Here is a 25,944-nt window from a genome sequence, read left to right as displayed (position 1 = left end):
AAAAGTCACCTTGCTTAAAATGTTAAAGAAATGTGTCATCTTTAACTTTATGCCTTTTGGAAATCAGTTCATCTTTTACTCGCTTAGCTATTCACAGTAACAGAAATTTTGACAAGGGGTGCCCAAACTTTTGCATGCCACTGAGAAAAACGGTTCTGAATTGTCTTACTGCTTATTAATCAACAACTATAAATGACAAAAAAATATTTTTTGAAAAGAAGCACAGTTTAAAAACTGTTTGCTCTAAGCACGTGTATGTAGTATTTAATGGCCACACAAGTGCACGCAACTGATGCTAATAAAAAACTGTTTGGCAACAATGTCCTGTCCCAATTAAGTGGCATAATATCCCAAATAAATGAAGGGAATCCCAGCTACTTTCTCGATTGGCTTTTGTTCTTTAACATTTGTCCCAAGTAAGCAGCTACCCATGGTCTAATAAACTGGAATCCTCTGTGTGCCCAAGGGCACTGCACAGGCAAATTCGTATTTTCATCTCTATGGATAGATAGCAATCAGATGGGCGACCAGTAAACATGTTTCAATGAAGATAATTAAGGGAGAATATCAGAGGAGGTCCTTCTGATCTTCATTCAATAACTCCTTCGCACTTTAATGTTTTATCTGAAGGACATTATTGCACACTTGGATAACAGGCAAGCTTTTGACTTGGGGTAGGTTTTAAACTCATGACTCCCTGACTCTAAAGCAAGAGGCTATAAATGTTTTATTTATATCTGGAACATGCATTTGATGATAAGCCCAGCACTTCTCATCTGGTGGTGATAGATCACATTCTTAAACAACTTCGTCCTCTGCTAAATGCCATTGTTGGGAAATTAGTTTCAGGATTTAAAGTGACACTGAAGGATGAGCAATGTATTTCCAGGTCAGGATGATGTGAGGGGAGGAGGGGAACTTAGACACGTTGACAAACCCAGGTGCTGTTGGACAAACCCAGGGAGCAACTGCAGCACATTCTGTATGATGGCACAAGCTGCAGTCACTGTCTGCCAAACCTGCTGGGAGAGCTATAGAAAAAGACCATGCCAGACTGTGAGATAACTCACACAAGGGAAAATCCTACTTAATCAGGTCCTTCCTGATCTACCTTTTGCAGATTTGTCCATGTTAAAGTAATTGCCAAATGTTTTTGGTCGAGATAAATTTTTGTCCTCACACTGAAGAAATCCCCCAAAGGTGTAGCTATTCTTCTAAATGGGATGGTTGGAAAATTGGGCAACCATGAGATGCAGTGAACATAAAATCATAAGATATTAGAAATAATTCAGAAAATGTGTAGCTCAGGAGATTAATGATTAGGTTGAGCTGTTCTCTGATCCAGACCACAATGTACGAAGTTCACCACACAGCCAATCAGTGAGGAGATTTCCTCCCCATATCACAATGAAAGACTATTCAGCTGATTGATAAGCAAAATGAAGGCCAAGCATTTGGAGGACACACCAACCAATACATACACTGAAGATGTCTCCTTGTGTGGTGATAAAATGTTGCAAGTAAGTTATCAAGATCGGAGAGCAACTCAAGGCAACCACCCTAAGATATATATTAGAGATTAGATGTTCCATGTACAGTGAAATGTGTTGCTTGCATCAACAACCAACACACTCTGAGGACGTTCAAACTAGAATTGCATGGGGATGGGAACCACAGTGTCTGAAAAGATAGTGGATTGGGTGTGGAGTCAGATGTTGCTAAGACCTCAGACAAAGTCAGTAATCAAAAGGCTGCACATGGTGGGACAAATGTTCTGAGTTGTGTATATTTCAATGCAAAAGTATTATAGGAAAGGCAGAGGAGTTCAGGGCATGGATCAACACATGGAATTATGATATTGTAGCCATTAGTGAGGCTTGGTTGCAGGAGGGGCAGGACCAGCAGCTCAGTATTCTGGGGTTCCATGGTTTTACACATAATAGAGCAGGAGGGATGGCATTACTAGTCAGGGAAAATGTCACAGCAGTGCTCAGTCAGGATATATTGGAGAACTCGTCTAGTGAGGCTTTATAGGTGGAACTGAGGAATAAGAAAAATATGACCACGTTAATGGGGTTATATTATAGACCACCCAACTATGCACGGGATTTAGTGGAACAAATTTGCAGAGAGATCACAGGCTGCTGCAAAAAACATGAGGTTGTGATAGTAGGTGATTTTAACTTTCCACATATTGACTGGGACCCCCATATAGTAAAAGGACTAGATAGGACAGAGTTTGTCAAATGTTTTCAGGAAAATTTCCTTAATCAGTACGTAGAAGTCCCAATGAGAGAGTGTGCAATACTTGATCTCCTATTAGGGAATGAGACAGGGTAGGTGTCAAAAGTTTGTGTAGCAGAAAACTTTGCACCTAGTGAACATAGTACCATTACTTTCAAGGTAATAATGCAAAAAGATGGGTCTGGTCCGCAGTTGAGATTCTAAATTGGAGAAAGGCCAACTTTGATGGCCTGAGAAAGGATCTGGTAACTGTGGACTGAGGCAGGTTGTTTTCTGGCAAAGATGTACTTGGTAACTGGGAGGTGTTCAAAAGTGAAATTTTGAGAGTACACACCTTGTATGTGCCCGTTAGAATAAAAGGCAAGGATAACAGGTCTAGGAAACTTTGGTTTTCGAGAGATACTGAGGCCCTGGTTAAGAGAAAAGAGAGATCCATAGCAGCTTTAGGCAAGTAGGAACAATTGAGATACTTGAGGAGCATATGAAATGTATGAGAACACTTAAGAAAGAAATTAGGAGGGCTAAAAGAAGGCATGAGGTTGCCATAGCAGACAGGTGAAGGGGAATTCTAAGGGATTCTACAGATAGGTTAAGAGCAAAACGATTGCAATAGCCAAAGTTCTGAAATGGTAATCAATAAGTGGAGACAAAAGATCTGGGTGAGATCTTAAATAGATTTTTTACATCTGTATTGACTCAGGAGACAGACACAGTGTCTATAGAAGTAAGCAAAATAGCCACAAGTTGATGGACACTATACAGTTTACAGAGGAGGAGATGTTTGCTGTCTTGATGCAAACTAAGGTCAACAACTCCCCAAGCCCTGACAAGGTGTTCCTTCGGATCCTGTCTGAAACAAGGTGCAGAAATTGCAGGGGCTGTAGCAGAGATATTTAAATCATCCAGAGTGACAGGTGAGGTACTGAAGGACTGGAGGATAGCTATTGTTGTTGCTCTGTTTAAGAAAGGCTCTAAGAATAAACTAGGAAATTACAGGCCGGAGAGCCTGATATCAGTACTGGGACAGTTATTGGAAGGTATTCGAAGGGACTGGATATGTGAGTATTTGGATAGACCTGTTTGAGTCTGCATGGGTCAAAGCCGTGCACTCATTTAACTCCATTCCTTTTGAAGAGTTTGGCAAGCTCAGCATGAATGAAGCCACCTCTAATGTCTGTCACAAGTAACTCTGGAGGACCATGCTTAGCCAAGATCTTTCCCAGCTTTGAATCTGTTGCTTGAGGAGCAAATGGTGGCGATGCATTTGAGTGGATTGGACAAGAGCACAAGGGAAAAGGGTTTCAAGGGATACACTGATAGATGAAGAAGAGAAAAGATGGGATGAGGTTTGAATGGAGCATTAGTACTAGCATGGGTTGCTTTGCCCAAATATTATGTTAGTGTATCATAAATCACCATGCATGTACAATGCTCAGTTTATCTCCTTATCCCCCATACAATGAAGCAGTCAATCCCTGCAGGTAGCAGGACCTGCAAAACATTCAAGCGGTGCCTATCGAGCAACGAGTGCCCTTCACGCTGCACAGGCCCGTCTCCGATAAGGAAGAGATGTACCAACTGACAGTGATGCCCAACAGCATTACCAGTGGTGAGGCCACCTCATCCACATCCTAGAGCTCACACGTGAACAGAAAATAAACTGGACCAGTCACACAGACACTGCAGCTACAAGAGGAGGCAAAGCCTTTTCACCATCCATAGGACATGTCAGGAGTACACAGTAGTTGGACATTTATCTGAATAGGTACAGTTCTAACAACTTGCAAAATGGCGGAGGACATCTGGAATCAAACAGCCTACCAAACTAACTACTCAGCTAGTTTCCTGAATACTCCCTCTATTTCCAACCGTCCCCCCACCCCCCCAACACACATGTGGCCACATTCTGACCCACCTACAAAATACGCCATTGCAGCTTGAAAGGTCAAAATACAATGGACAGGGGAAAGGATATTTCCAGTAGTGAGAGAGTCTAGGACCAGGGCCACATCCTCAGAATAAAAAGACATCCCTTGAAAACAGAGGATAGGAGGGATTTCTTTAGCTACAGAGGGCTGTGGAGAACAAGTCATTAGGTATATTTAAAATAGAGGTTGATTAGTAAAGGCACCAAATGTTACAGGGAGAAAGCAGGAGAATGGGGTTGAGAGGGAAAATAAATCAGCCATGATCGAATGGTGGAACAGATGTGATAGACCAAATGGCCTAATTCTGCCCCTGTATCTATGGTCTTATAGTCTTTCCAAGGCATCCTCAGCTGCATCTGTCTGCTACCAAAAAGCATAAGGACAGTGGGAACACCACCACCACCTCCAAATCTATTCCTAATTCTTCAAGATGCTTGGTCTCATCTGAACTCCCAACCCAACAGCATTGACACCAAGGGTTCAATAAGATGGTTCACCACGACCTTCTAAGGAAAAGGGAAGAATGGAGATTGTCTCATCTCCCAAATGTCTCCTGTCCATGATTTTCTCAGCGACTGGCAGATGCTGTTAAAGAAGGCTTGTAAGGAATGAGGAAAAATGTGCACTTGAATTCACAAGGAACTACCAAAGCAGCACTTCCAGATATACTTATATATTCACACCTTCTTTCTTACTCTAAATCAATATGGAAAAATTTAACTGACCAGACTTTATTTTTTTAGTTGCAGGCACAGCAAAGTGAAACAAGAGAAGCTGTGTGCCCTTTCTTTGAACTTCACAGTTTTGTGGCCTTTGGGGGGTTTCTACCTTCTGCGCATTGAGTAGCAAGAAACTTGCCATGTGTGCCTGAGAGAGAGAGAAAGAGACAGAGTGAGGCAGACAGACAGACAGAGTTATATCCTGTGCCCTCGTCCAGTTTGTCCACTTGTAGAACAGATGCCAGGCAACAGTAAAAAGTTTCATGCATGCCCTGCATTTTGCTTCTTTAACACTTTTCTATTTTTGTGCTCTTAAAAGCAAGTGAAGCCCAAATTGTGGTGGAAAGCTCGATTTTATTTCCACCGCTTCTCTCGCCTGTGTGTCTAACAATACAACAGAAACTTACTGTACACTAATCCTAAAACCCATTGCACAAATGTAAGTTTCTGCATTTCATGTCACAGTCCATACTATGAATGAAATAGATGATGGTTGTGCATGGCGTTGGAACAGATTACTTTTATTTCTTATGTTATTATGCCTGCACAAGCTTTTGAAAATGGTGGGCTTCTTGTGGGCATTTTCTCTATCCATTACTTCCTAGTGCAATGACACAATGGGCATCAATCAGCATGTCAAGCCGGAACAGACATATGAAAAACATGGCTATTAATGTTTGATGAACTGATTTCACATACATGCCCACCCAGTATGTGAGTAACTGAACCCTCAGTGGCTGACCACACAAACACAGATATCATCCGTCTGTAATGTTTCCCTAAGCACAACGAGATGAGTCATTTATTATCATTTCTACCTGTGCTGTCATAAGACAGTTCATTCATTTCCCAGCACTTAAGCACCAAGATAATTTTGTGGATATAGAGCAGGAATGTTTTCCAATGTTGGGTCGCTCTCTCTCCAAGCACCAGAGGCCGAGAAGGAGGCAGGCAGAGTTTTTTTTTAATTAATGAGAGAGGTAGGTAGGATAAACAGTCAAAATCTTGTCCCTAGGAGAGGAATGTCATGATTTTAAGGTTAGAGCGGGGAAGTTTAGAGGCGATGTGAAGGGCGAAAGTTTTTACACAGAGTGCGGTAGCTGCCCAGAGTAGGTTGTTGGAGTTTAAGAGGCTTTAAGATAGACCCATGAATATGAAGGGAATGGAGGGGTTATGGATGATATGCAGAAGGGGTGGTGTGGTAGTGTAGTGGTTAGCACAATGATTTACCGTACAGGTGGCATGGGTTCAGTTCCCACCACTGTCTGAAGTGAGTTTGTACGTTCTCTCTGTGACCATGTGGGTTTTCTCTGTGTGCTCCGGTTTCCTCCCACGATCCAAAGACTTTCCGGTTAGAAGGACAATTGGTCATTATGAATTGTCCTGTGACTAGACTAAGATTATATCAGGGGATTGCTGGGTGGCGTGGCTCGAAGGACTGGAAGGGCCTACTCCACTCTGTATGTCAACAGTCTAGGGTTAAGTTAGGGGTTTCTGGGCGACATGGCTCAAAGGGCCAGAAGGGCCTATTCTGCACTGTATCTTAATAAATAAATAGGTTTAGTATAAATCTGCATAAATATCGTGAGCTGAATGGTCTGTCCTGTGCTGTACTGTTCTATGTTCTCTGACAGTCACGAATGATTTGTGCTTAACTGGCAAATACAACCAATCATTCTCTCTCTTTTACTCAGCTTCACTCCTGGGATTGTCTCAGGACATGAGATGAGCATTGAAATGGACTAGAAGATTAAATTACACAACACTTACTCATAGAGGTTAAGACAAAACTTAGCCCCTGCAGAGAGATTGCAAGCTAAACAGGAAAGTGAGTAAATATTGCTAAATGCTTGTTCTAAAAGGAAAACTTCTATTTCAAAAACAAAGTTTATTCATAATAAAATATCTGTATGAAAAGAAAAACAGTTTTAAAATATTCTACATTCTTAGTCAATATAATTAGTATTGATATCACTTTTGTTAAAACTGTGGTGGTTGTCTGTAGTATCCAATGCTGACAGGAAACCTGTGAGCTAGTGTTTTTAAAGTGGAAAGCCATTGCACTGGGGCAGTTCCATTCCCTTGACCTCAGAACTCCAGGTCCAGTGATAGGAACAAGCGTCAGAAACTGGGGGTTCTTCCTTGGTTGCAGTGGATGACTGTGAAGTCTTCTGTGCTTTGTCATGCCCTTCGCTCTCCATGGAGTGTTACAGTACACATTCCTGGCTGTTAGATTTCACTATAGATCTTATTCACCCAGACCACCCAATCTACGCCAGGTCTCACCGATATACAGCATATTCTCCGCAACTTCCGCCGTCTTCAACAGGATCCCACCACCAAGTACATCTTTCCCTCCCACCCAAATTTATGCTTTCCGCAAGGATCACTCCCTACGCGACTCCCTTGTCCATTCGTCCCTCCCAACTGATCTCCCTCCTGCCACTAATCCTTGCAAGCAGAACAAGTGCTACACCTGCCCCTACATCCCCTCCCTCACTATCAGTCAGGGCTCCAAACAGTCCTTCCAGGTGAGATGACACTTCACCTGTGAGGCTATGGGGGTCATACACTGTGTCCTGTGCTCTTGATGTGGCCTCCGATATATCGATGAGGCCCGATGTAGATTGGGACTGCTTTGCCAAGCACCTACGTTCTGTCCACCAGAAAAAGCAGGTCCTCCCAGTGGCCACACATTTTAATTCCGCTTCTCATTCCTATATGTCTAACCATGGCCCCCTCTACTGTCGCAATGAGGCCTCACTCAGGCTGGAGGAACAACACCCTATATTCCATCTGGATAGCTTCCAACCTGATGGCATGAACGTCGATTTCTCAAACTTCTGGTAATGGGCCCTCCTCTTCTTCACCGTTCCCCTTTTTCCTCTCTCGCCTTGTCCCCTTGCCTGCCCGTCACCTCCCTCTGGTGCTCCTCCCCACTCCTTTCTTCCATGGCCTTCTGTCCTCTCCTGTTAGATTCCCCCGTCTCCAGCCCTGTATCTCTTTCACTAATCAACTTCCCAGCTCTTTACTTCACCCCTCCCCCTCCCCGTTTCAGCTATCACCTTGTCCTTCTCTCTCCTCTCCCTTCACCTTTCAATTCCACTCATCTCTTTTTCCCCAGCCCGAAACGTTGATTGTACTCTTTTCCATAGATGCTGCCTGGCCTGCTGAGTTCCTCCAGCATTTTCTGTGTGTAGCCTTAATCTGTTGTTCTCTCTGCGTTGTGGGTCCTTATAAGGGTAAATGCATTGTGTAATTTGCCAGTAAAGTGTCATCGTCCAATATCAAACTCAGTTCACTTGGCCATTAATTGATAGTTACTAATGTGGTGAGGGGAGACAGTTTTGCTCCCCTTTTGAATACATCTTGCCTCCGGCTATGATATCTGCACCTGGAATGTGGCTCCATTGAAGCAAGATAAAAATAGGGGAAAGGCCTCAGTGCAAGATCCAACTTTAAGTTCCTTGTCTGATGATTGATTGAGTAATTCTTGTCCTGTTTTTACACTATTTGCCTGGCTAAAGGAAGATTATTTTGGTAAAACAATAAAAGGAATGGTGGGCTGGGGTGTGACTGAGAGCAAATGGACAGTGGGCAGGATACGAGAGTTATCCAACTGTTCTCACAGAGGTTTCCTTAACAAAAGCAAGGGTCCCAAAGTCACCCATTCTCCTCATCTTGCCATTCACATCACTGTTCAAAGACATTTTTCAAATCAGCTTAAATACGAGGAATTCCGCAGATGCTGGAAATTCAAGCAACACACATCAAATTCGCTGGTGAATGCAGCAGGCCAGGCAGCATCTCTAGGAGGAGGTACAGTCGACGTTTCGGGCCGAGACCCTTCATCAAGAAGAGTCCTGACGAAGGGTCTCGGCTCGAAACATCGACTGTACCTCTTCCTAGAGATGCTGCCTGGCCTGCTGCGTTCACCAACAAATTTGATGTGTGTTGCTTTCAAATCAGCTAAGGGCCAGTTTTCCAAACATTGGCTAATTATTCTCACCACACAGATGCACATACAAATTACACAAACACACATACAAGCTAGCAAGAAAAGAAAATGCCAAATTTAGTTAAAATAATGTAAAACTTTGTTTCCTGTTCAGCAAGATTGGTTTTCACCTCCTAGTGCCAATAGCTTGCAAATGCTCAAGGTATTGATTTTTTTTTTCTCCTATCTGATAGGTGAACTAAGAAAAACGATAAACAGGTTCTGGCCTTCAGTGCTGTCTGAGTAGTTTGCACATTCTTCTTGTGGGAGAGTGGGTTTCATCTGGGTATTTCAGTTTCCTACCACTTTCCAAAGACATGCAGGGTATCAGTTTACCCAGTAAGTTGTCCTTCAGGTATTTCGCATGGGAGAAGCAGCTTCGTATTACAGGGCATATGAAAGATAATAGGTTGCACGAAAATAAGGGTGGGAATGGGATTGGTCGAATTCTGTTTAGAATTTGGATTGGCCATATGACCTCCTTCCCTGTTGTAAGAAAAAAAATGGAAATTCCAAAAATCCCCATTTCAGTAAATTATCTTTTGGCATTTTTTCATTAATTTTCCCTTTGAATTTTGTTAAAGCATGTCAGCCTTCCAAGACAGCCATTTTCTATTGATTGATCTATGGGATCAGAATTCAGTAATTTAATCGTATTTCTGCTTCTTGCCCTCATGATACCTTCTCCATTTCCAACGATGTCAAAGGAAGAATGAGCATCAAATATCAGCACCAATCTTTATTCCTAAAAGATCTGTGTAACATTTCACTCTCAGCATTCTACAAAAATCTGTTAACAACTATGTTTCTATGTAATTTGTTGCCCATATTAATAAAAATAGATATCGATAGGCTTGCATCTTTAAATTACGGAGAGCGGATGCAGTGCAGTGCGGGTTCCACCTGCCCAGTCACTCGTTCTGCCACTTATGGAGATGTACATCAATGGTTTACCCGTATACCTGCTCTTTAATGCAAATATCTAACCAGCCTGTCACGCGGCAGCAACACAACACATAACAGCATGCCAAGACCTTCAGTTGTTGCTCAGAACAAACATCAGAATAAGGAAGAAATGTGATCTAAGTGACTTTGACTGTGGAATGGTTGCTGATACTTGGCGGGGTGATTTGAGTATCTCAGAAACTGCTGATCTCCTGGGATTTTCACACACAACAATCTCTAGAGTTTACAGAGCATGGTGCGAAAAACAAAAAAAAAGACAGTGGCAGTTCCGTGGGCGAAAATGTCTTGTTAATGAGAGAGGTCAGAGGAGAACAGCCAGACTCGTTCAAGATGACAGGAAGGCAACAGTAGTTTAAATAACCATGTATTTTAACAGTGGTGTGCAGAAGAGCATCTCTAAACACACAACACATTGAAACTTGAAGTGGATAGGTTACAGCAGCAGAAGATCACAAACATACACTCAGTGGCCACTTTGTTAGTTACAGGAGGTACTGAATAAAGGGACCAGTAAGTGCATGTATTATATAGCAAAAGGAGGCAATTCAGCCGATTATACCTGTGTTATCCAACTGAAACAGTTACATCTTAATGCATGTAATAAAGTTACTGTTACTTTCGTTTCCTCTTTAATCATCGCCATACAGATTATGATTTACAAATTTAAAAACAAGCTCATTTCCTGCCCTCCTCACATTTTTTGCAAGTGAAAGCAGTTTCTCCAACTAGTATATCAAGAATCCAAATAACCTTTGCCACCTTAACAAGAACCTTGACATTCAAGGACCAAGGACCCTGACACTTGTGAGAACAGTGGTATGCTAAAAGGTGGTTATACTAAAAAATGTCACCATTAAGAAAGAAGATGCTGGATCCTTCGAAAAACTTTAGGATAGATAATTCCCCGGAGCATATGGGATTTATTCCAGGTTACTCGGGGAAGTGAGGGCAGAGGTTGTTCACCTTTGGCAATGATCTTCATGTCCTCATTGACTACAGGAGTAATACCGGATGATTGGAGGATAGCAAATGGTATTTCCTTGTTTAAGAAAAGCAGTAGAAGTAACCCTGGGAATTATTGAACAGTGAGTCTTAATTCAGTGGTGGGGAATTTATTGGAGAAGATTCTTAGAACAAGGTTTACAAGCATTTGGAGAAGCATAGTCTGATTAAGAATGGTCAGCAGGGCTTTGAGAGAGGCAAGTCATGCCTTACGAGCCTGATTGAATTCTTTGAGATTTGGGGAAAAAAACACTGATGAAGGAAGAGCAGTGGATGTGGTTTATAGGGATTTAGTAAGGTGTTTGATAATGTTCCCCATCGTAGGCTCATTCAGTAAGGCAGGAGGCATCGGATTCAGGGAAAATTGGCTGCATGGATTCAGTATCGGCTTACCCATAGAAGGCGGAAGGTGGTTGTAGATAGAGCATATTCTGCCTGGAAGTCAGTGACCAGTGGTGTTCTGCACACATCTGTTATGGGACCCCTGCTCTTTTTTAGAATTGACTTGGATGAGGAAGTGGAAGGGTGAATTAATAAGTTTGCAGATGACATGAAGGTTGGTGGTGTTGTGAATACTGTAAAAGGTTGTTGTGGGTTACAGTAGGACATTGATAGGATGTAGAGCTAGGGCTGAGAAGTGAGAGGTGCTTCACTTTGGATGGTCAAATTTGAAGCCAGAATACAGGATTAATGGCAGAATATTTAACAGTGTGGAGGAACAAAGGGATCTTGAGGTCTAGGTCCATAGATCCTTCAAAGTTCCTTCACAAGTTGATAGGGTGGTTAAGAAGACCTGTGGCAAGTTGGCCTTCATTAGAAAGGAGGTGGAGTTCAAAAGCCGTGAGCCAGTGTTGCAACTCTATAAAACCCTAGTTAGATCACACTTGGAGTAATGTGTTTAGTCCTGGTCATTTTATTATAGGAAGGATGCGAAAGCTTTAGAAAGAGTGCAGAGGAGACTTACCAGAATGCTGCCTGGTTTGGAGAGCATATCTTATGAGGGTAAGTTGAATGAGCTAAAGCTTTTCTATTCAGAGCAAAGGTGGATGAGAGGTGCCTTGATAGAGGTGTACAAGATGATAACAAGCATAGACCGAGAGGGCAGCCAGAGATTTTTTCTCAGGGCAGAAATTAATAATATGAGTGGGCATTATTTTAATGAAATTGGAGGAAAGTATAGAATCAGAGTCAGGTTTATTATCACCGGCATGTGACGTGAAATTTGTTAACTTAGCAGCAGCAGTTCAATGCAATACATAATCTAGCAGAGAAAAATAAATAAATAAATAAAATAAAAATAATGATAATAAATAAACAAGTAAATCAATTATGTATATAGAATAGATTTTTTAAATGTGCAAAAACAGAAATACTGTGTATTAAAAAAAAATTGAGGTAGTGTCCAAAGATTCAATAACCATTTAGGAATCAGATGGCCAAGGAAAAGAAGCTGTTCCTGAATCACTGAGTGTGTGCCTTCAGGCTTCTGTACCTCCTACCTGATGGTAACAGTGAGAAAAGGGCATGCCCTGGGTGCTGGAGGTCCTTAATAATGGACGCTGCCTTTCTGAGACATTGCTCCCTAAAGATGTCCTGGGTACTTTGTAGGCTAGTACCCAAGGTGGAGCTGACTAACTTACAACCTTCCGCAGCTTCTTTCAGTCCTGTGCAGTATCCCCTCCATACCAGTGAATTTTTGAGTGTATTTGTTGACATGCCAAATCTCTTCAAACCCCTAATGAAGTATAGCCGCTGTCTTGCCTTCTTCATAACTACATCGATATGTTGGGACCAGGTTAGATCCTCATAGATCTTGACACCCAGGAACTTGAAGCTGCTCACTTTCTCCACTTCTGATCCCTCTATGAGGATTGGTATGTGTTTTTTCGTCTTACCCTTCCTGAAGTCCACAATCAGCTCTCTTGTGTTACTGATGTTGAATGCCAGGTTGTTGCTGCAGCACCATTCCACTAGTTGGCATATCTCACTCCTGTATGCTCTCTCGTCACCACTTGAGATTCTACCAAAAATGGTCATATCGTCAGCAAATTCATAGATGGTATTTGAGCTATGCCTAGCCACACAGTCATGTGTATATAGAGAGTAGAGCAGTGGGCTAAGCACACACCCCTGAGGTACGCCAGTGTTGATCGTCAGCGAGGGCGTGATGTTATCGCCAATCGACACAGATTGTGGTCTTCCAGTTAGGAAGTCAAGAATCCAATTGCAAAAGGAGGTACAGAGACCCAGGTTCTACAACTTCTCAATCAGGATTGTGGGAATGACAGTATTAAATGCTGAGCTTTAGTCGATGAACAGCATCCTGACGTAGGAGGTATGTCAGAGCTAAGTGTTTTATACAGACAGTGGTGGTTGCCTGGAATCAAGGGTAGTGGTAGAGGCAGATACATTAGAGACATTTAAGAGACTCTTCAATAGACACATGGATGATAGTAAAATGAAGGACTATCTGGACAGGATGGGTTAGGGTGATCTTAGGTCAGCATAACATTGTGGTCTGAAGGGCCTGTACTGTGACGTGCTGTTCTATGTTCTATTTTCTATTTTCTTTGTTGTAGTTCCAGCTTTCCTATTCTCTACTGAAAACATTCTCCTTTATTACTAACCTGTTAGATCAACACATTATCAGCTTTAATTTAAAAACATTAGTATTTTCGACTCTTTTATGCGTCTTAACATCGTTTCTGCAAATCAGAGCCTTTGTGCTTCTTAGATGCAGAGGATTGTAGATAAAAACAATAACCTGCTTATTTTATAAATCCTACATTAAAAAGGGCACAAATACATAGCTCTTCAGAGACTAGACCAGGAGTCAACACATGATTACAGCTGAAATTCAGAAGTGGGTTGATCAGTCCATGGCAGACACTGGTAAATATAGTAACTAGCAAATACTGACAACAAAGTAAATAAAACTTGTCCATAGCACCCAGTAATCACTGACAGTTCTATGTGTTCAAAGTTCAACACAAATTTTATTCTCAAAGTACATATACGTCACCATACACAACCCTGAGATTCATTTTCTTATGAGCATACTCAACAAATCTAAAGAACAATAACCATATCTGGATCAATGAAAGATATCCTAACAAGAGCGTTCAATCAGAGTGCAGAAGACAACAAACTGTGCAAATGCAAACAATAGTAAATAAATAAATAAGAATAAATATCAAGAACATGACATGAAGAGTCATTGAAAGTGAGTCCATTGGTTGTGGGAATATTTCAATGATGGGGCAAATGCAGTTATCTCCTTTGGTTCAAGAGTCTGATGGTTGAGGGGCGGTAACTGTTCTTGAACACGGTAAACTAAGTCAAAACTAAGTATTGTAGGGTTCAAAGCAGGAATTGCTTCTGCAACATGTGTAATAGAGAGAATCAGGAACTCTCTCCCATACAAGGCCATTGAGATGAGGCAGACAGGAAATTTCAAAAGTGGGATTGATAAATTTTTATATGGCCATATTACTGTTGGTAAATAGTTTTCAACTGATGGTAAATAAGATAGTAGAACAAACTGAGAAGGCTGAATCTTGTTCTTGTGCTTGTGTAGAGTATCTGTAATGAGCTTCACGGGATTGAGGAATTAACTTGTTGGAAGAGTTCTTGTGGACATTGTTTTACAGCTTAAATGATTCCGACCAAGCAGATTTTGTAAATATAAGATTCTCCAAAATGTTGTTCCTTGCTTGGTGGTTTTATTCCTTTTATAGACATAATAAATACAAATATTTTCAGATGAGTTCCCTGGAATATCAGTAAAACCTGATTTTAGTTTACTTCCGTTATCTTTGTTCATCTCGAATTACTTTTTCTCTGCCTGTTATCTTTTCTTAATTATCATCGATTATTATTAACAGGGTGGAAAGTCTCTCAATCAGATATTTGTTTTGTGTGAACGGTGTGGATTAGACAGCAATCACAGCCAGCCAATTCCAAGGTGTGATTCTCACACTGGATTTGAATGCACTCTAAAAGAGTAGATTACCAGGTAATTCTTTGTATTTACAGGAAAAACTCAGTGAACATGTTTAATCTTGGTGGTCAGCCCTCCATTAGATTATAGCATTTGGAGTGTCATCTCAGGACATTTTATTATTTAATGAATATTATTGAAATGCAAGTTAAAAGGCAAGAAAGTGTAAATCTCCTTCAAAAACAAACTTTAGAACTTTAATATTTGTAGAAAATGAAAATGGGTTACAGATGTCACTGACTGACTATAGTGTAGTGCTTCGTGTAATGCATTACAGCACCAGTGACCTGGGCTCAATTCCCGCTGCCGGTGCCAGTGATAATAAACCTGATTCTGATTCTGTCTATAAGGTGTTTGGACCTTGTAAATATATGCTGGTATTTATCTGGGGCACCATGGTAACGTTGGGTAGCATGATGCTACTACAGTTCGAGGTGTCAGAGCTTAGACTTCAATTCCGGCATTCTCCGTAAGAAAGTTTGTACGTCATTCCCATGAAGTGCGTGGGTTTCCTCCAGGTGCTCCAGTTTCCTCCCACAGTCCAAAGATGTACCTAGTGTGATTCTTTGAGGTAGACAAAGGAGATGAAGTGGACATGGTGTACTTGGATTTTCAGAAGGCCTTTGATAAGGTGCCGCATATGAGGCTGCTTAGCAAGATAAGAGCCCATGGAACTACAGGGGAGTTACTAGCGTGGGTGGAGCATTGGCTGATTGGCAGAAAACAGAGAGTGGGAATAAAGGGATCCTATTCTGGCTGGCTGCCGGTTACCAGTGGAGTTCCACAGAGGTCAGTGTTGGGACCGTTACTTTTTACGATGTATGTCAATGATTTGGACTACAGTATTAAGGGATTTGTGGCTAAATTTGCCAATGACACAAAGATAGGTGGAGGAGCAGGTAGTGTTGAGGAAACAGAGAGCTTGCAGAGAGACTTAGATAGTTTAGGGGAATAGGCAAAGAAGTGGCAAATGAAATACAATGTTGGAAAGTGTATGGTCATGCACTTTGGTAGAATAAATAAACGGGCAGACTATTATTTAGATGGGAAGAGAATTCAAAATGCAGAGATGCAAAGAGATTTGGGAATCCATGTGCAAGATACCCTAAAGGTTAACCTGCAGGTTGAGTCGTTTGTGAAAAAGGCAAATGCAATGTTGGCATTCATTTCTAGAGGTATAGAATATAAGAGCCGGGATGTGATATTGAGGCTCTATAAAGCACTCATGAGATGACACTTGGAGTATTGTGTGCAGTTTTGGGCTCCTTATTTTAGAAAGAATATACTGACATTGGAGAGGGTTCAGAGAAGATTCACAAGAATGATTCCAGGAATGAAAGGGTTACCGTATGAGGAACGTCTTGCAGTTCTTGGGCTGTATTCTCTGGAGTTCAGGAGAATGAGGGGGGATCTCATAGAAACATTCGGAATGTTAAAAGGCCTGAACAGATTAGATATGTCAAAGTTATTTCCCATGGGAGGGGATTCTAGAAAAAGAGGGCATGACTTCAGGATCGAAGGACGTCCTTTTAGAACTGAGATGCGGAGAAATTACTTTAGACAGAGGGTGGTAAATCTATGGAATTTGTTGCCACGAGCAGCTGTGGAGGCCAAGTCATTGGGTGTATTTAAGGCAGAGATTGATAGGTTCTTGATTAGCTGGGGCATCAAAGGGTATGGAGAGAAGGCAGGAGAGTGGGAATGAGTGGATGAAGTGGATCAGCCCACGATGGAATGGCAAATGGCCTACTTCTGCTCCTAAATCTTGTGTTCTTATGGTCTTCTGGTCATTGTCAACTGTCCTGTGATTAGGCTAAGGTTAAAGCAGTGTTTGCTGGGCCCGAAGGGCCTGTCCGTGCTGTATCACTAGATAAAAATAAAATAAATATATTGGCCATCTTATTATCCAGCTGTATGAGTATTTCTTTTAGATGGCAATGCCAATACAACTTAGACCCTTAACATATACCCAGCAGCAACTTAGAAGTTGCAGCAAAACATCGCAATAAACACCTGGGTCTTCCGTCACACTTTGGACAGTATAATCATAAAATGAGAACATTTGCATGATCTTGAGATATAGTGTTTATTTGAATCTAAAACCAGAGCGTAGCTCTACATGCACATGAGGCTGCTGCCTGATTGAGCAATCACGTCAATGATGGTTCAGAAGAAAAACTTCCTTTTTTTGTGGTGTGAATTCGCATCACCCAGTTCTACTCACACAAACAGTACTTCCCCCAACCCAGCCCCACACTCCACCCCTCCACCACCATAAGCCCTGCCTATATATGACCCAGTGTGAGAGGAAGAAACATTACAAATGAAGCAGAATTTACAGAATCATCCAGAGCACATCAACCAGACAGACATGCCTGAGTTCATGCTCCCCTTGAAAGCATTAACCAAACAGAAGGACATCAATAACGGTGCCGCCACCAGAACTCAACTGACTGAGGAAAGGAAAGCAAAGTGTCTGTAAGCATTATCTTCTTACTATTACTCAAAAAGCACCCTAAATTATAACTTTGTGAGTAGATTTCATGAACTGTACTGCAAAACATAACTGACCCTTGCCTTTCAGACTGCACTTCAACAGATATTCTCTTTTATTTCAAAATTATTTAAAAACAAACCAGTAACTTTTTTTTACTAATTCAGTGTTAGATATTTGAAGTTATATTTTACATGTACATAGTGAGCTGCTTCACTTCTTGATAAAGTTACCAAGTGCAGAAGGGTGTGTGTAAAAACAGAAGTGTAGATAATAATGGATTCATACTTCAGTATAAATACTTTGCTGTTCATTGTGTTAGGATATGTAAATATCACACTCTTAACTTAGATCTAAAATGGAAAACAAATGCAAATTACCTGAAGAAAATAACTAACGTCATCAGAACTCAAATCAATTTTAATAAACGGACTTTATCTATAAAGCATAGTTTGCTGGCATTAGTCAATCAATAGCTCAGGTCATTTCAACAGCAGATCCGCAGAAGGCAACCTACTTTATTATACCTCATGCTGTATTTCCTGAACAAGCTTAACTAGGCTCTCTCTTAGTAACTTCCATATGACTGAGAATGATGTTTTTATTAAAATATTCTATCAGTTTGTATCTGAGTAAAGAAATGCTAAAGTCAAGAAGTCCAATTATTGGTTCTTAAGTATAGAATACAATAAGTTGGAGCAGAAGTAGAATTCTTCACCGTTCAGGTATTGCAGTTACTTAATTTAAAATAATATTGTTAACACTGACCTTTCTTTTTTACTTTTTCCTTAGACCCAAGGACTTGAAATCTCGCCTGCTTTCCATTTGGCTGAACTCTGAACCTCAACATCCAGCGTTTAGTTTTCTATCCAACATGTCAGGAAAACTGGATCTGTCCCTGGGGTAAGTATATTCTCTTTCATCAATTTTAGAAATACATTATTTCTAAATTTAAACATTAGGTGATCATCAGACTACAGATTATAAAAGAGAGTACAGTATGGGAGCTTCATTATAATCATTGCACTAGCAGTATAATATATATTTCAAAAGCAAATTCACTGAAATGGGTCAGCTCCTTACTCCAGTATTTAAAAGTAAATTTGTACAAAAGGGATATAAATTTCAGAACAAAATAGTTATTTTAGGCAATTGAAAGTTGAGTTGAATTTAGGAATAAAATATCCATGTAACTCAGTCTATTCTGTTTTCCATAGGATCACACTTGAAGAAGCAACAGGATGGTCTAAGTCTTTGGATATTCTCCTTGCTGATCCATGTAAGTAACAATTCCTACTCTGATGCTGGATGATCACTACCAATGATTCCTTTCATGAATGTTCTCTCTAAATAACAAATCTAAAGTGATACTTTCTCTTCCTCAAGGTGGCCTTGCAGCTTTCAGGGCATTCCTCAAGTCAGAGTTCAGTGAGGAGAACATTGATTTCTGGTTGGTCTGTGAGGACTACAAGAAGACCAAATCTACAGATAAACTGGGTTCCAAGGCACAACATATTTACAGAGAGTTCATTCGAAGTGATGCTCCAAAGCAAGTGAGTGCTTTTTTTTGTAAATAGACATTGTATCTAGACTGAACTGCACAAGTAATGATGGTAGAAATAATATTTTTTTCCAGTAATTCAGTTGCATCTATTATTTTTATTACTATTACTTCAGTAAAATTGATGCATTCATTACAGGTATTTTACTGGTCTGTTCATTCTGAATGTCACCAAGCCTTTATTAACTTCTGTGGCAAAACCAAAGAATGTCATTGTAGGTTGGTCAATCCCAAGAAAATCACCCAAAAATCTTTAACGTATTTAAGATCAGTGCCCAAGTGAAGCAACTGTGAAATATGCCGTTCTCTCCTCAAGTTATAGTGCATCCTGTTCGACTATCACTTCAAAGGAAATGTTTGAACTCTTACCAGTGCATTTCCAACTCACCAATCGTTACATTTCAAAATTTAAGCTCTGCTTATCTAACAGAAATTTTCTAGCGCTTTTTGCGCAGTAATTAATAGGAAGAAGATGCGGGGTAAAAAAACAAATGTGTTTTTTTTATTCCATACTCACATCAGTCTTTTCACTCAGATTTCCACTTGTGTGGACATTCCATAATAAGGGATTATTAATAAGCATAGCTGGGAAAATGCATATTGGTATCTCCTAAAATTCTGCAGAATATCTTTATATTCCCTCCCTGAAAACAGTATGCAACTGCATGGTATTTCCAAGAAACCTCCACAAGATAATAAGTCCAAGATTGATCAAAAATATACTTGACACTGAACTTCAAAGACAGCTTTGACTTTTTTTTTCATTCAGATTTGAATCCAAAGCAAATTTATGTGTACCAATACTGAGTAAATCTAACACTACTGCAAGCTTGGTAGTTCAATATATGAATAGACAGCAGGGTGCCTAGTGGCTGAGTAGCAAGGAGGGGTTAGGGAACATTGTGTTGATCTGTCAGTAAAAGAAAACAAATTAACAACAGAAAAGCATCACAGTTATTTAACAGGTCCTGCATTTAAAGATTTAGTAGAACTGAAACTATAGACAGTTAGAGCTCGAAATCTTCATGACTCAATGCCGGAAAACAATTCATTTGGGCATCATGGGGAAATTCAGCACTCTGAACAGATGTACATTCTCAGATTTAGCAGGGTGTCAATTTTCAGACAAAAGTTACAGATTTTTTAATATAATGTTGAAATGAATGCAATTAAGTATTTATCTACTATCCTTTTCTAATATAGGTCAACATCGATGGCACCATGAGAGATTTGCTCAGCCGGAGTGTTTTAGTGCCAACTCCCCGCTGTTTTGAGGGGGCCCAGAGAATTATTTTCAGTTTGATGGAGAAAGACTCCTACCCTAGGTTTCTAAAATCGGATGCCTACACAAACCTGATAAACAAGATACAAGCCAGCAACAATAACAGATAAATGAAGAGTTTTCACCAACAGTAAAATGATGAAAACATGGATGGTCAAGACTGTATTTCTCATATTTGTGTGTACCACAGCCCTGCATTGAACTAAAGATAAAATCTGCCAGGAAGCAGGAAAAGAATAAATAATGATTGTGACACAGTTAAATTCTTTCAGAAGAAGGACAAGGAGTACTGCCCAGCTTCAGGGACAAATACATTTCCACGTGCTGTGTCATTTGTGTATAATTGTGAGGCTTCTCTCCAGGACCAGGACCATTTTCTTTTCTTTCACCAAAAGAATTACAAGGAGAACGTATGCCAAATTTGATTCAGTAGAGGGATAGTAAAATATGAACCTACCTTCCTCAGTCATGTTTTAAGATGAACTGGAAAATATTTCATCCGACCGTTGCATGCAAGCCATGTGAAACAGTTTAGGCCTGGATTGCTTTGCACTATGCTTCATGACAAATTGCATAATTACATATGATGATAAAAGTATTTATTTATTATTTCTGTTTCTTTTCTAATTTTAAATGAATAGTTAAGATCAATGTCGTAAGATCACAGTTTCTTTTAAAATACGCTTCTTTCAACAATGGTAGTGCCTGACCTCGGATCATCACAAGCATTTAGGTGACTTGTTAGTGAGAGCTTTTTACCAAGGGGTTAAGTGTGGGAAAGCTGAGAGCAGTTAATGCAATGATGGTATCAATTACGATATCTGCGCTGTTACCTCACTAACCATCATCCTGCAAGTTATTTTCTGCAGGGGCAATCCTGACCCAATCATTAGAGTAAGTCTGAATGAACAGTTATTGTAATACCGTTACTGAAGCTGGATTATAATCTTTTACTCATAAAGCAAAACTCCTTATGAGAAATATCATTGATAGAGTCATCATAGCAGTAACATGCCGTAGGATGACAGGGGAGTATAAATAGAACAATCCTCCTAACCCAATAAAGAACACGTGATCAAACAGTTGTTCAAAGGGACTTACATCTACCTGTCTGCCTGCCTTCTATATGTTTGATTGATTTCCTGTTGACAATTGCATTGGTCATTCAGCGATGTCACCTGCAGCACAGAGCATTATGATGGGGGATAGTGAATAGTTTGAAGGATATCTATTGTTTAGGTTAACAACTCATGCTTTTGGATCACACCACTTGTCCAGCAAAGAGATCATATTCACCTATTTTCCAGCAACCTAATCAAAGATCACTTTACTTGAATTGGCTACACTTCTTCCGTTAGATCCTAACAGTTCTATTCAGTCTGACTAGTGATGCTAATGACTATAAAAGGGCAATGAAACATTTACTGCAGTAATTAAACTGACAGGAGAATTCACTTTTTTTTCAGCTTGATTGCATTAACATGCAGCGAAGTATATTGTTCAGTCAGAGAACAGAGTTAACCATTTGCTCAAGGCCTTTGATGTGTTCAGATAATGTTAACAAGCAGCTCGATGGCTTTTTATAACTTGGGCCCTTCTCGGGACATGATGGCTGTGTAAACTATCCACACTAAAGAATAAATGGGTACTCGGCCCGAAAGGTCAACTGGTTACTCTTTCCCATCGATGCTGCCTGACCTGCTGAGTTCCTCCAGCCTTCTGTGCGTGTTACTAATCACTCATAGGCCATGAACATAGTAGACAGATATGAGAAAAATAGTCAAAGAAGTAATGTAATGAAAATAAATAATGTTGATAATATGTTTTGCTGTGCTCTACATTCGTCTGTTCACTAATTATGCAGAATATTAAATGAATATATAAAATGTGGCCTTGTACTTCACTATTTACTGCACATTTTTACTACTACTGCTTCTCTACCTTCAAGCCAAGTCAAGTTTATTGTCATATAAACATGTATATGCATGCACAGGTACAATAAAAAAACTGATTATGTGCCCAGTGTCACAGGCACGTAGCATGAGACACACAGCTTTCACAAGAAAAACATAAACATACTGTAAACTATACAAATTACACAAGAAAGAATACAATTTAAAGAAAACAAATAACAAAGTCTATCATAGTGCAAAGTGTTGACATACCAGTGTAGTAAAGGTTGGTTCAAGAACAGAAAGGTTGAAGGCAGTTAGTTGTCCTTGAACTTGATGGTGTATGACTTCGGTCTTCTGTATCTCCTGCCCAATGGTAGCTGTGACAAGATGGCATGGCCTGAATATCGGGGTTCTTCGATGACAGATGTTGCCTTTTAGAGGCAGCACCTCATGTAGATACTTTTGATGATGAAGAAGGATGTGCCCATAATGTATCAGGCTCAGTTCACAACATTCTGCAGCTTCTCAACTTACATTCCTGGGCATTCAAATTGCCATACCAGATCACAAAGTAAAAATGATTTCAACAGTATCTCGGTAGAATGCCGGGTGACATGCTGAACATCCTTAACCTTATAAGAAAGTAGAGACGGCACATGAGTCTGGAACTATAAAGAGAAATGATCACTCCAACAGATTGTTTTTCTATCAACATAGGCTATGCAACATTGCCCTAGCAACAGGGAAATGTTACACGGAGGGGCTTTCTTTATGTCTGGCCTATTCGCCATCTTCCGTTAATCTCATCAAATTATTCATCATCTACAACAGAACACAAACTAATGCTACAATATGAAGCTGGGTGCATGCAGAATAACACGTTCCAAGTAAAAAGATTTTAGTAAAATTTTTTTTTTATTGAGATACAATGTGGAATAGGCCCTTCCGGCCCTTTGAACCATGCCACCCAGCAATGGAGGCTACCTCAGTAAATATATTTCAGACAAAGTTAGATAGATTTTTGCATAGTAAGGGAATTAATGGTTAAGGGAAAAGGTAGGCAGGTGGAGATGAGGCAATGGCCAGATCAGCCATGATCTTATTGAATGGCGGAGCAGGCTCAACAAGCCAGATGGCCTACTCCTGCTCCTATTTCTTATGTTTTTATGTTCTTACCGCCCGATTTCATCTGAGCCTAATCACAGGACAAATTGCAACGGCCAATTAACAAACCAACCAGTATGTCTTTGGACTGTGGGAGGAAACGGGAGCACACAGAGAAACATGCAGTCACGGGCAGAACATACAAACTCCTTACAGGCAGGAATGGGAATTGAACTCTGGTCCTCTGTGCTGTAAAGTGCTGTGAATACCACTACGCTACCGTGCCACCCCCTTAATGTAATGTGACATGTCCCAAACTACAGTCAACATAAATTAAGAGGCAGAAGAGAAATAAAACTCCTTCTTACTATTGTATTCATGTGCGTTCACAAAACAATGCAGAGAAAAGTATGTCTGAAATGACTATATAGTTGTAGTTAGCAATGCAGTTAGGAGCCATAAACTGAATATGGATGTTTTGTACAGTGAGCTGTTTATATAGCTACAGAGTTCCAAATAGCTCGTGCATATTCCTAAGATCTGTTTATTACAAAAAGTGCCTTCATGGTGGCAACCTTCAGCAGATTATTATGACTATAGTCCAGTCTCAAGAGAAAATAAAACAGGATGCTCTTGCCACAGCATAACTATCAATTTGAAATGATAAGGCAATTTCTGACCATGTTTGGTCGGTTAATGTGACATGCAGAACAGTAATGTTAGGAGGGATTATTCACCTCCTTTTGCAGCTGAGTGCGTGGAAGAGGCGTGGCTACAGACTAAATTCATGTGCAGTAATAATTGCAAATTATTGCACAAGTAAGACCCACTGCCATGAAGATATATAGTTCATTTATCAATACATCTGATGCAGATAAGCTCTAAACAAAGCAGACTGTTAAAAAAAACTGTACTAAATACATGAGTCTTTTATTTATTTGTCTTTTAGGCATAGGTCATTGCTGGATGGCCAGCAATTATTGTCTGTGCCTAAATGTTTTTGAGAAAGTAGTGAGAGTCAGCCTGAAATACTGTGGTCCTCCTGGAGAGGTCCTCCAACAATACATATGGGGAGGCAGTTCCTCAATGTAAACCTGACATAGGTGAAGGAGTAGCAACATACACTCAGTGGCCACTTCATTAGGTATATCCCGTGCCTAATAATGTGGCTACCGAATGCATGTTTGTGGTCTTCTGCCACTGTAGCCCATCCATTTCAAGGTTCGATGTGTTGTGATCGAACCATTGATGTAACGTGTGGCTATCTGAATTGAACCAATTTGAATCTCTCAATTTGAACCAGTCTGGCCCTGCCTCTCTCATGAACAAGAAATTTTCACCCACAGAACTGCTGCTCACTGAATACTTTTTGAGTCTCAGACCATTCTTTGTAAACTCTAGAGATTGTTATGCATGAAAATTCCAGGAGATCAGCAGTTTCTTAGATACTCAAACCACCCCATCTGGCACCAACAACCATTCCACAGTCAAAGTCACTTAGATCACGTTTCTTCTTCATTCTGATGATTGCTCTGAATAACAACTGAACCACTTGGAATGCTTTTATGCATTGGGTTGCTGCCATATGATTGGTGAATTAGATATTTGTGTTAACAAGCAGGTGTACAGGTGTACCTAATAAAGTGACCACTGAGTGTATTTCCCAGTCAGGATGATGTGAAACTTATAAGGGATCATGCACGTGATAGTGATCCAAAGTGCCTGAAAGCTTTGTCCTTTTTAGTGTTAGAGGTTATGGGTTCAGCATTACGGCAGCATCATTTCTTAGAATTATCAATGCAGAGAAAACCAGCATTGTAAGCAACCAGCAGCGCCTAAACTCCTTCCCTTCCCCCTCACGGCTTTATACTGGCCTCCCTCTATCTACCTGAAACGTTGACCATCCATGTTCTTCCATAGTTGCCGCCAGGCCTACTGGGTTCCTCCAATATTTTACTTGCTGCTCCACATTCCAACACCTGCAGTTTACTGCGTCTCCTGCTTCACCCTTTGGAGCCAATTACCCAGACATTTCAGTTTTAGCTTGTAAACTTGCTCAATAGCAGCACGATCACGTACTGTGTACTCTGTCTGGCATCTTTTAAAACACATTTCATGCTCATCTAATTGCGTGGTCAGAAAGGTTATCACCTCACTACGTCCACAAGGTGTCAGTATCAAGCATTTGTATTTCTGGTGTAGGGCAGATGTCAAAGTTTGAGCCATACACATTGTTATCACACAGCCTCAGTTGTTACCACGGCAGCATCACTTTGCCTAACAGGGGAGATCTGTGTACTTGGGTTTCGGTCTCATACAGATAGTTCAGATCCAACAGCTAACCCAAATAAGATTGTCCCTTGGGAGTTTGAAAAGGATTTCCATTATGCAACCAGTCAGTATTTGGCCAAAGGCACACTCTGTCCTCTTAAATTAAGCAGTATCAGCTGCAAAACCCATCAGCAAATGATTAGTAATCAGCTATTCCTACCAACTAAGTATTTCTTCTCTGCAAATCTGTGCCAGATCAGACAACACTTCAGATCCCACAGCATTCTATGGGAAAACAGGATGTCTTAGATGGTCTAAAATAGTTCAAAGAATGTTCAAGCCATTGCTCATCGGGACAGATGCATTACAAACAAAATCTAACCGTGTTCTGCAAGGGAATAAATTCCTGGCATAACCAAGAGGATAAAATATTAAAATCTAATATCAAATGAATGATCAACTGGATAAGCATCAAAAACCT

General features: G+C 40.4%; 1 protein-coding gene and 1 long non-coding RNA gene across 2 annotated transcripts in view; one reads left to right on the top strand and one right to left on the bottom strand.

Annotated features, from left to right (window-relative positions):
• Positions 1–25,106, bottom strand: part of LOC140206372 (uncharacterized) — a 56,868-nt gene extending 31,762 nt beyond the window's left edge. The window contains exons 1-2 of the long non-coding RNA XR_011888131.1: positions 25,081–25,106; positions 22,359–22,720 (exon numbers count right to left, since the gene is read on the bottom strand). This is a non-coding gene — a long non-coding RNA (uncharacterized lncRNA). The remainder of the gene's footprint in view (positions 1–22,358; positions 22,721–25,080) is intronic.
• LOC140206075 (regulator of G-protein signaling 21-like) lies at positions 17,165–22,091 on the top strand. Its single transcript, XM_072274199.1, has 5 exons — positions 17,165–17,334; positions 18,143–18,253; positions 18,568–18,629; positions 18,737–18,903; positions 20,115–22,091. The coding sequence occupies exons 1-5, from the start codon at positions 17,180–17,182 to the stop codon at positions 20,301–20,303; spliced, it is 684 nt and encodes a 227-aa protein (XP_072130300.1). The 5' UTR covers positions 17,165–17,179; the 3' UTR covers positions 20,304–22,091.
• Positions 25,107–25,944: the final 838 nt, after the last annotated feature.

This window comes from Mobula birostris, chromosome 12, assembly GCF_030028105.1.
Source record: "Mobula birostris isolate sMobBir1 chromosome 12, sMobBir1.hap1, whole genome shotgun sequence".
Classification (NCBI taxonomy): Eukaryota; Metazoa; Chordata; class Chondrichthyes; order Myliobatiformes; family Myliobatidae; genus Mobula; species Mobula birostris.
Note: the sequence above shows the minus strand (reverse complement) of the source record. Positions and strands in the feature narration are given on the sequence as shown.

Coding starts and splice junctions, on each gene's coding strand:
- LOC140206075 (XM_072274199.1), top strand. CDS start 17,180: ATGAAGCAGAATTTACAGAATCATCCAGAGCACATCAACCAGACAGAC. Junction 17,335..18,142: donor GAAAGGAAAGCAAAGTGTCT/GTAAGCATTATC, acceptor CTTTTTCCTTAG/ACCCAAGGACTTGAAATCTC. Junction 18,630..18,736: donor TATTCTCCTTGCTGATCCAT/GTAAGTAACAAT, acceptor CTCTTCCTCAAG/GTGGCCTTGCAGCTTTCAGG.